The following is an 11,050-nucleotide window of genomic DNA, read 5'->3' as shown; positions in this document are numbered from 1 at the left end:
CATTAGATAAGGCCGGAGTGCCGCCCAGAAGGTGGGAGCTGTTTCTGAACGTGGCCAACGGGCTGCTGCACTGACTGTACAGCGAGCCTGTCAAACACAAGCAACACAGCCAACATGGCGGACTGGGGTGAGAAACTAAGTTGGGAAGGATGGCTATCTGTACAACATTTACTTGTCGCACTCGGTGTTTTAAGGGCCTAATACACCTCTCATTGTTAACTCCGGGTGTCAGATGTGGACTGACCTAACGACTCTCATGTTGTTGTTTTTACAGACGCTGACAACTTCGAGCCGGAGGAACCGATTAAAAAGGCGGCAGCGCTGGACAAATGGGAAGGCGAGGACGAAGATGAAGATGTTAAGGTACAATATCGTGACGAACACTCGGTACAGTCTGAGCCGCTTTTTAAAATCGGCCACCGGTTGTTTGCGAGCTGTTAGCTGACCGAGAAAGCGATAGGATGTAATGCCACGCTTCGTCGTGGTTTCTCGTCGCCTGTCAGTCCGAACCTCCGAACCCCTGTTAGCTTTATGCTAACTCATGTGGCTCCAACAGGCAGCCTCTGGAAACTCTAGCTCAGCTAACGGTATGCTGGTATTCGAGTTTCAGTCATTCAACGTATTGTTAACAAACTGAATAATGGCGTGCCAGTTCATACTTATGGGTTTAATCAAATTTTGGACGTTAGTAGTGTTTTCTACTTCTCTTGGTGTCATGAATTTTGATAGCGGTGCTTGAAGCAAATCTCTCACCGGACGGGCCACTTGAGCTAGCTAGTCTGCTAGCACTCGTGTATTGTTGCGTCTGTAAATAAGCTTTAATGTTGGGTAACCTCAGTATTGAGTGATTTGGTCATGTGTTCCTAATATACAGGTCCATCCCATTATTACACAGATTTAGTTACATTAAACGATTATTGGAGATTAGCATAATTATGTCTACTCTGGCAAACCCACAGCTTGAGTCACGTTGAGTATGAGGCGGCGTTAGCGTGCTAACCAACTTTAGCCCCATTCAGATGAAATCATCCATTGGGTTGATGACTCAACTCAGCCAAGAACTAGGCCTGGAACTTTCCGACTTTACAGCAGGCAGTAGGAAGCCGCTGTTCAGCTGATACCGTAATACAGGTGGCTGCTACGTGAAAGCTGGCACGGTCTCTGTCCAGAAGCCTCAGATAATTGATCCTGTGGAAAGTGCTGGCAGAGGCCTCTTCAGTTCTCCCGTTTTCTGTCGCATATGGCGTCCAGACTGAAGAGCCTGGCGGTTTTATGTCCACTGTAGTACAAAATGGTCATTGTTTAGGAAGAAGGGTTAAGATTTTTGTGGAAATAAGACAATAGCACAAAGTTAATTTTTACTCAAGATAATTACATTTATTCCCAGGCGACTTTCATCCTGCTGCTGCTGTTGTTGTTCATAACCTGCTGGAAATGCAACAGGCCAGTTGTCAAATGTTTATTGTGTAGTAATTCACAGTTTAAAGTATTGGATATTTCAGTTAGAAATTAGTGTCTTCTTGAATAGGATTACATTTATTTGTAGTGACACTTAAGGTGGATCTTAATATAAGACAGCAATCTACAGGATCACAACCCAAGTGATGTCTGAAGAGTCATCACCTATAAATTAATAATTTATAGGTGAACGGGCGGGGAAGAGGGATGGTGATAAGGGGCAAAAACCAACAAAACAAACAGACAAATACATATATCAATCACCTGGATCACCTGTTGAGAAAGAAAAAAGAGAAAACAAGTAAAGAAAAAGAGAGCACTATAATAAACGACATCATCACAATGATCTATGTGAATATAACAGTAAATACTAAATATTAAACATTATTGTGCAGCACGTAAGATCGACAGCGCACAGTGTGCTTTGAGGTAGCAGCCAAAAAGGATTAAATTAATAAATTAACACTGATGTCATAACTCGTAACTCATTGTCATGAATTACAGAATCTTAAGCTTTAATGTTGTTATATTTTTTTGATTCTTAACCACTGTTTAATATATACAAGTTCTGCATTATCACACAGTATTAAGCACTCACTGTGTGCATGTGGTATTTTAAGTTGACTGTAGACTGTACTATTTTTATTCTTTATCCTGGTACTGTAACACAGTTATTACCCTTGTTGGATCAGTAACATTGATCGATCCAGCTTGTATACATCTGCACCAGTGTAATCAGGACTAGAATAATTTGAACTAGAGGTAGAACAAAAGTTATTCATCTTCAGAAAATGAAGTGGCAGCTGTTGCATGTCGATAACTGATAATTTTAGTTTTAAAAAGTTTAGATTTTTTGTTATTTTAAAATAAAAATTCTGACTGATTGCAGCCTTTGAACTAACTTACATTCTTAAAGTTGTCTAACTCTGTAGGTGTTAAGATGTTGCTCAGAAAAAAATTGTTATTGTTTGTTTTTTTTGTTTTGTTTATTTTTGGTTATATTGTACATCTTTGGCTATATATTTACAACTTCTAGCATAGATATTAATAAAAAGGCAACAATTACACACCTTACGTTCTGTGTTCACAGGACAACTGGGACGATGATGAAGAAGATGAAGAGAAAAAAACAGATGTGAAGAAACCAGGTTTGTACTCCAGTACCGCTTGCCTTTCACTAATGGATTATACTTGATTACTGAATGATTTTATGTTTCTTATGTCATTATTTTAATTTGCAGAACCAAAGGTTTCTGAAAAGAAAAAGCTTAGTGAAAAGATAAAAGAGAAAGAAAACCGGATGAAGAAGAAACAACAGGAGGCAGTGGAACAGCAAGAAGTAAGTCCCACTTTCTCATCTGTAAACCTTCTGACTCTATGCTCGTTTATCTCTAATAATATCTTAACTCTTACATTTTTATTTACAGGAAGACGAGCTCACTCCTGAAGAACAGCTGGCAGAAAAATTAAGAGTGAAGAAATTACAGGAAGACGCAGACTTGGAGCTAGCAAAAGATGCTTTTGGTAAGACCGAATCAGGTGTAGAAACTTTTTTTTTTTATATCAAGAATATGAGGTCTTCCACAAAATCAGGTTGTGTAACTGATGCAATACATTTAGTTTGCAATACATTAGTCGCTGTTGCTTGTAGTTAACATTTAACTAAGACTTAAAAGGCTTAAATACTTCTTTGGGTTTTACAGTTTACGCAGATGTCCCAGTAATCCTGCTGTAGATGCCACATACTATACCTCACCTCCAAAGGAACAATGCACCATTCTATTATCTGTAAAATGTTTAGAGGGGACTCTAAAAGCTGAAGCTTTAAGTAAGATCTTTACACATGCTTTGGGAAAGCTGTGATTTGAGGAAAATATTTGTGTTTTGTGGTCCTGATGCTGTAGACTCTGTGTTTTTTAAACTGCAGCATGTCTAACAAAAGTATATACTACAGATATGGGATTTTTGAGACCTGATATTGTTCATCTTGTTGTGATTAATGTATGTAATGGTGACCTTTTAAATATTTTTCAGGTGTTGGCAGCACTTCAAACAGTGTCACTGGAATTGATGCCATGTGTCCATCTTCCAAAGAAGACTTCACAGAGTTTGAAAAAATGCTAAAAGAAAAGATAACCCAGTTTGAAAAATCTGTGCATTATTCAAGTTTCTTGGAGTCATTGTTTCGGGAACTTTGTATTTCATGTAAGTCTTTTTTTCCTGCTTTTACTGAACATTTTTTATTACACTTGTCTTAAATTAAAAATGCACTGGGCTTGTCCAATAATTACTTATTTTTCTTCCTCTTACAGTGGAAGTAGATGACTTGAAGAAAATCAGTAATTCCCTGTCAGTCCTACTTAGTGAAAAACAGAAACAAGAAAAAGTAAGTGACTGCATGCTTGCATTTATTAAGTTAATTAAGTTTCTATTCAGCAGGGGGTGCTACTCACCCAATACTTACTTGATGTCCAATCATAAAAAAGTAAACTCTGGCAAAAGTTTTTAGTTATATAGTCGTTTTCAAATATATATGTATTTAGTTTAAGTCGCTTTTATTTGCCTTCTACAGCAAAACAAAGGAAAAAAGAAGAAGAAGGGGGTCTTAGCTGGAGGTGGTTTGAAAGCACAGCTCAAAGATGACCTTGACTATGCAGCGTTTGATGGAGGCTACGCCCAAGACTATGAGGACTTCATGTGACACTGGCTTCATCACTACTGCCCTTTCCCCTTCTCCCGACTGTCAGAAATGCAGCTGTACCTTCTCATGCTGTCCAGTGCCATCCTGGAAAATCTGAACTGTGTCTTGCCCCCTTCATTTTGCTTCAGTGACCAGAGGGACTATACCAGGGAGCATCCAGTCTCACCACTCACGGGTTTTTTTTCTTCTTCTTCTTTTCTCCTTCCATGCAAATGGAATTGCCTTTTCTCTCTCATTCAGCCTCAACTCACAAACAAATCACGCGGAATCTGTTGCTCGACCCAGCTACAACGGAGAATACTACCATAACTGCTGTTATCTGAGTTTTGCAGGGCTTGTTTTTTGTTTTGGTTTTTTTGTTTCTTTTTAAATTAAATGTTGCTCCTGTCAAAATGTCAGATACAGTATTGCAGTTATAAGTCTAGTGACATAGAAACACATGGTTCTATGCAAATCCTTTAAACAGAATGTCATGTATATATTATAGGTCTCACTTACCTGTGGATGATTTTCTTACAGGCAAGTGTATATAGTATCTATAACTTCAGTTGCCAAATGCAGACAATTATTCAGTCCATTATTCATCTTTATTTCTGGAAAGGTTGCATTGTGGGAGACTGACGCAATATGAACGTAGTAGTTGTAAGCTTGCAGAGAGCACACAACATTCACTGTAAGATAAAAGGGATAGAGAAGTATAATAAATGTGACTTTAAAACCTCACAGCCATTCTCTTGATATCTCTGGAATATCCTTGAAAATATGGAGCAAACAGTACTTAGTTTTTTTTTGTTTTTGTTTGTTTGTTTTGTTTTTTGTGCATGACAGAAAATTACTAATTGATTTCTACTAATGCAAAAAAGTATGGATCAGGCAAGTGGATTAACTTGCTACAACTGGTCTCCTAATTGTTGCTTCTGCAGGCTTGTATCAAGTGTGATGAGGAGCGGGGGCTTATGGGCTTCACCCCACCATGTCTTCATATGGGCTACAGTTGGCTGAAAGGAGAGTTTTTCTCCTGTCTTTTTTTTTTTTTCTTTTTAAGCAGTTGACCAGTTTAAATGTTACATGGACAATTGGATACATACAATGTGGAAGATACAGCATCTGCAGTGTTTTATAAGCATCTAATTTAATAAATCACTGGTCAAAAAAATATTGTTTTTGTCCTTGTTTATAGTACAGTTGGAAAGATGATAATACTTGTGTAATAAATACTCTATTTACATTTTCAAGTAAATATTTGCCACAGTAATGTAAAGTGAGAGGAAGAAACATTACATATTCCTTGAGATGAAGATGCAAGAAATTAGCATAACAGTTTAGTTACTCTTCAAGTGGGGGTGGGGGATATTTATGGATGTATAAACAAAAACATGTTAACACCATCTGGTTTCATTTTAGCAAGTCATCGTCTGGTCTTCATGATGTTCCTAGGTCTCCTCTTGTCTAGTTTCTGGCTTTTGTACGTTTTCCCTCAGGGTTTCTGGTGCTACGTCTACGACTGCTGCGTGGTGCGTTTGCCCTCTGCCGGCGCCGGTTCTGCCTGCTTTCCCCTCTCACGATGCTTGTTCCTACTGTCTGACCTTGAGAGCGCTGCATTGTTTGAAAGACGTTCTGGCGTGTAACCTCACGGTCTCCACAAATAAACGTTAGCGCTATGCCCTCATTGGTTTTCATGACCCGAGATGTGCCGTCAGAAGTACCGTCAAAGCAGCGACCAAGTGCAATCTCTTTGGCTGTGCGGGGATCCTGGTCTGTCACCGTATAAATTCCGTAGTTATGGCCCAGAGGGTCAAGAGGCGCCAGCATGGTGAACTCATTGGTGTCATTGTTGACAGCTAGGGGCAGGTGGTTGACTAAATACTCCTGAAGCATTGAGTTGACATGATCTCTCTTGCAGCTTCCTTGTGGGATCACCTTCACCAGTGTACGATCTACACGTTCCTGATCGTACAGCATCCCACTGCACTTGAATTCCAGACACACTGCTGAAACAGATGTCTGGTCCATGTCGCGAATGCTGCGAGTATCTCGAAGGCCGTACAACTGGCCTACAGTCTTGGGATGGGTACCGCCCATGTTGCGGGACCGCACATTGATCTCATGCGGGCTGTTGATTTTGACCTTGATGTAGCAGGCCCGGTATTCCATAGGCTTGGGCCACCAACTTAGGTAATCCTCTGTCCAGCTCATGGGGTCATCTTCATTAAAGGGCACTGTGTTGTAATCGTAGCGATCTCCTTCGACTCTTGAGAACCGGAAGTGTGCTGCACTAAATGGGGCCTCCTCACATTCTTTCAAGTTCTCAAATGGGTACACTGGTCCGTTACCTTCCTCGGCTGTGTTGGGGCTTGGTTTTGCTACATTGATGCTGAATGCTGTCTTCTTCACTCTGGGGTCCTCGTGGTCAGATCGCATGTAGTTTAGTTTACCAAGGTAAGGCTGAGGCACTCCAATGAGGTTGGGATTGAATTTGGGAGCAGACGGGACAGCCTCCAGTTCCTCTCCACCAAGGTTGGCCATGACATAGGCGGTATAGGCGTCAGCTTTTTGTTCATCGCAGAAAGCAGGAAGACAAGCTCCATTGGGACCAGTGACTACACTATCAAATCGGCCCCAGGCACGGGGATTGGTGGAGTAGCCAGCTTTGGGCTCCATATTTATGAGACTGATCACAACTCCTTCCACCTGCTCGCTGGGCATGAACCGTTCACTGCGGAAAGCCCGAACTTTCACATAACACCTACGGTTCTCTGGGACGTCCAAGTTAAACAGTCGCCTTTCTCTGATCTCCATGTTACCAATCAAAAATGTTCTCTCCTCCCTTTTGCCTCTTTTCTTCTTCTCTACCTGCAGACTCCCCTCCTCCTCCCACAGACCAGTTTCAGGGTTCAGTGACCACAGCTTCATGGTGTTGAGGTGCTCTGACATCTGAACCTGAGCAGAGTCCAGTGAAACTTTTACTTCACCTGCATTCAGTGGCTCGTTGTTTTCTTCACCTCTAAAGTCAACTGAAAACATGCCATAGGTCCTCAGTGGCATGGTATCACCTTCATCTCCGATAAAATTTAGATCACTTTGAGCTGCGGCAGCTGTGGAGATGTCTCTGGGGTCGAGAAATGTTACACTAGCACTGACGTTACCCGTGAAGACTTCGCCATTTTCCTTGTAGAAGGAATAGGGAGGAATCTGGATTTGAACCATTGGCTCCTGGCTCTCTACCTCCCCAAGCTCAAGAGTATTGGTTTCTGTGGAGCTGATTGTCACAGGGGCTTTTTTTCTGAGAAGTTTTATCTCATGGTAAACAGCCCCACCTTTGGTGTTAAATGGAAGCACTTTTGTGGTGTTGACAAATTTCTGCATGTTGTCCATGAAGGTTAATACTAGCCTCTCTGTATCTTGGGGGATTTGGATAGAGAAGGTTCCTTTGTAGCCTGTACGACTAATTCTGACTCCATTCATAAAAATATGACCAAACCGCATTGGTTCTCCATTGTCTGCAGCAATGGCCCTACCATGCACAATGGCCTTAGTGTCCACACATTTCTGGCAGCCACACTTGGTCACCACCATGGTGGGCAGTTGGTAGCCCTGACATGTTAGCTGTCTTTCCTCCATTTTTGCCACACCGCAGCAATAAGACACTTTGTCTTTGCACCTGATACCATTGTCGAGCTGTTCAGCACATCTACTTGGGGGACACTTGCCCACATCGTAGTAGAATGAGTTGGTACTGTTTTGGAAGCAGTCGTGTGGAAGGCGGATGAGGTGGGATTCAGGTTTAGGGTTGCATGAATGCTCATCTCTGCCTGTGTTTAGATGAAGAAATTAAAATGATTTAGTTTGCGTATGCTAAAATTCTCACTTCTGTGTATTCAGCACGTGTTTTCACTTAATTAATACTGCACCTAAGATCCTGAGAGTAGCTGTTTTAGTCTTAATGGCTCCAGTTGGACCACTTGCTCTGCAGTAGTATTCTCCAGACTGCTCTGGATGCAGATCTCTTATGACCAAGGTGCTTTCTGACTCCTTCTCCATGAGAGTGTTATTGTGAAACCTGTTGGTTGACAAAACAAATGAAATAATTCAATAGGAGTTCAACATGTCTACTGTCTAAAATTCCAATATAATTAGTCCTACCATTGGTATGCATCCGGCTGTGGCGTTCCTGCAACTTTGCAGCAGAAGGCAGCACTTTGTCCTGCCCTCCTGACCTTGCTTTCAGGATTGCTCAACACATGAAGTTTCTCTAAAAAACAGAAATAAAATATTACCTCTACATGTTAAACAGATTGTACTTTAGTAAATATGCAGTTCAGAATTATTCTTTCATATTTGGATCCACAAGTAATTCTATAGACATCTACCGGCTCTTTTTAGCTGGACGCTGAGGACAGAGGTACGCTCACTGCTCTTGGGCACAACAACATCAAGGGGGGCATGGCCCTTGAGCCTGACAGTCAGGGTTGTGTTGCCATCAGGGCAGATATTGGGTATGCGGAAATGTCCATTGTGGTCTGTAAGGGTAAGGAATTTGCCAGAGCGAAGGATGGCGGCCCCTTTGGCGACGAGACCACCAGCGCTGCGTACAGAACCCAACATTGTGTGTTCTTCACACATGCATTCACAGTCAGAGTTTGCTTGCCCCATCACACACTGCAGGGAACAAGCTAAGGAGTAACATAAAAACAAGAAAAAGTTTATTAGTAACAAATTTGTAATTGCATATATGTGCTATGTTATTATCTGTGTAGCCTAATTAAGCCTTTTTTTCACCTGTCTTTGGGCACTCAGGTCCATTACATGCTTTCCCATCTAATTTTGGCCCACTGCACAGCAGCGAGTCAGATTGACAATTTCGATGGCGAAGTTGCACCCCCACTTGGCCACAGAGGGCAGGACATGGGCTCCAGTCTGACCATGGTCCCCAGGTTCCCTGAATGTTAATACTGTTATGTGCTGGGGGAAAGAAAAAAAAAATATAGAAGTACTCTGAAAAGTAATTTTACTTAGATTATGAAAAAAAAAATTTAACAAACAAAAAAAAAATAGATCTTTTTTACTGCACAGAGGCAAACAGAAAAAAATGTTCATGGCCAAACCTTTTGGACATAGGAAACGGACTGCATAGTTGGAGCAGTTGAGCTGGGGACCTTGCTCTTCATTCAGGCACCAGAAGCCCACAGTCGGGTCTGCATGGACCGTCTCCCCAGTTTCACGCGCTGGGATCCATTCAGTGGTTCTGGCTTCGATTGCCTTTGGAGTTTCGCATACACGGGTACGGTAATAGAAACGAATGGCATCCAGCTGTTCATAATCTCCACGGCCTCCAGGATGATCAACATTGAACCATGTCGACCACTGATAGTTATCTATGTGCAAAGAGAGTGCGGAAATAAATATGGTCCTAATAGCACCTCATTGTTACAGTGTTCAACATATCTCATAAAACTTAAGACGATAGAAAGAACACTTTATATCAGTCAGAAAATTTATTGGATTTTTAAGAAACAAAAGTTACCTTCTGTTTGGTAGACAGCAGAACTAGACTCTTTGCCACTTTGTCTCCATGATCCTGCAAAGGACATATCACAAACATTTGATTAGCTCATGTCACGTTTGTCATGGCGATGTAATGTTCCATATTGACAGAAGATGGCGCTAAACATATTTGAAAAACTTGAGCTTTTACGCATTAAATCTAGCTTTACAGACATAGAGTTACATCTATGTCAGTTTTTGAGAGCAGGGCTCAGTAGTGTCAATTTGCCTTTATACATGTAATGTTTCATGTCCACTTAAGTGGAAAACTGAAGTTTAAGTTAAAACTTAATTATTAACTGAATTAAAATGTATTTAAAAAATTAAAAACTTTATTAAACAGCCCATAAGAACGGGAAAGAAAGATTATTTAAGTGAGTTTGAGTGTGGATGTTGGTGCCAGAGTAAGAGACCATGCAGTGATTTTTACTGCGGAATCAGTTTTGTGTTCAGTACAGTGCCTGTTGAAATACTAAACATCACAGACATTTGAGCAGTGGTTTTGGCCAGAGATTTCTCCACATTCTGTCAATGTTCTTACAGACTCCAGATGAAACACCCAAATTCTTTGTAATTTTATGTTGAGAAACGTTATTCTGAACATGCAGTCTTTCACAGAGTTGTCAAGCCTTCCGGCCCCCCATCTTTAGTTGTGAAAGACTCTGCCTCTAGTTTTTTTTTTTTTTAGTACCCAATCACTGACCAGTTGCAGTTTAAACTACACACCACATGTTTTTAGCATTACTGAACTTGGCAGTCACATCCTTTTATCAAACATTTCGCTTTCATCAATGTTTTTTTCCCGCACAAAACTTTGAAAAACGTTTACGATTTGATACATTGTCATCAATCATGCTAATCAAATGGTTTGCAAATCACTGCACTCTATACTCTTTACACGGCATTACGATGCGCGAATGCGTGTTGGCTGTGATGCTTTGCAACTTTTCTTTAATCATCTTTTTACTCAAATGATGACAAAAGGAGCTTTTTGTGAGAGACCCACCTTGAGCTGTAACAACAGTGGCTGCAGTGATTCCCAAGAAAATGAACAGACACCTCAGCGACATTTTCACACTCTTCTGCCACGTTCGACACTTGAACTTTCACCCCTGGTATGTGTGCTTCTCACAAGGAACTTCAGTGGAGAAAAAAGTGTTTCATGTTAGCAGCGTTTGATAAAACCATCCAAATTTTAAAATATGTATTGACACTCAAACTGACTTATTGCATTAGCTGCCAAAAGTAATAAAATAATAGTTCATGTTTAGATTGAAAATTTGTCCTTAAGTATATTCACCATTATACATTTGATCTTTTTAGCTTTTGGGATGAAACCCCCCCCCC

General features: G+C 40.9%; 2 protein-coding genes across 2 annotated transcripts in view; one reads left to right on the top strand and one right to left on the bottom strand.

Moving 5' to 3' along the window:
- On the top strand, positions 1-4,882 carry eif3jb (eukaryotic translation initiation factor 3, subunit Jb). The gene is made up of 8 exons (XM_005931400.3): positions 1-127; positions 275-363; positions 2,549-2,606; positions 2,700-2,797; positions 2,886-2,982; positions 3,493-3,663; positions 3,771-3,844; positions 4,031-4,882. The coding sequence occupies exons 1-8, from the start codon at positions 115-117 to the stop codon at positions 4,157-4,159; spliced, it is 729 nt and encodes a 242-aa protein (XP_005931462.1). The 5' UTR covers positions 1-114; the 3' UTR covers positions 4,160-4,882.
- Positions 4,883-5,317: 435 nt separating this feature from the next.
- Positions 5,318-11,050, bottom strand: part of LOC102301653 (cartilage intermediate layer protein, nucleotide pyrophosphohydrolase) — a 6,420-nt gene continuing 687 nt past the window's right edge. The window contains exons 2-9 of the mRNA XM_005931401.3: positions 10,710-10,841; positions 9,684-9,737; positions 9,265-9,534; positions 8,939-9,121; positions 8,530-8,832; positions 8,303-8,411; positions 8,071-8,219; positions 5,318-7,971 (exon numbers count right to left, since the gene is read on the bottom strand). Of these exons, the coding sequence (XP_005931463.1) occupies positions 5,609-7,971; positions 8,071-8,219; positions 8,303-8,411; positions 8,530-8,832; positions 8,939-9,121; positions 9,265-9,534; positions 9,684-9,737; positions 10,710-10,773 (3,495 nt within the window). The 5' untranslated portion in view covers positions 10,774-10,841 and the 3' untranslated portion in view covers positions 5,318-5,608. The remainder of the gene's footprint in view (positions 7,972-8,070; positions 8,220-8,302; positions 8,412-8,529; positions 8,833-8,938; positions 9,122-9,264; positions 9,535-9,683; positions 9,738-10,709; positions 10,842-11,050) is intronic.

The sequence above is a fragment of the Haplochromis burtoni genome, unplaced genomic scaffold, assembly GCF_018398535.1.
Source record: "Haplochromis burtoni strain Fernald_Lab_line unplaced genomic scaffold, NCSU_Asbu1 Contig_59, whole genome shotgun sequence".
Lineage (NCBI taxonomy): Eukaryota > Metazoa > Chordata > Actinopteri > Cichliformes > Cichlidae > Haplochromis > Haplochromis burtoni.
This window is presented reverse-complemented; position numbering and strand designations above follow the sequence as displayed.

Excerpts from the sequence above, each read along its gene's own strand:
- eif3jb (XM_005931400.3), top strand. Across the intron at positions 364-2,548 it reads ACGAAGATGAAGATGTTAAG|GACAACTGGGACGATGATGA; the intron begins GTACAATATCGT and ends CTGTGTTCACAG. Across the intron at positions 2,607-2,699 it reads AACAGATGTGAAGAAACCAG|AACCAAAGGTTTCTGAAAAG; the intron begins GTTTGTACTCCA and ends TTTAATTTGCAG.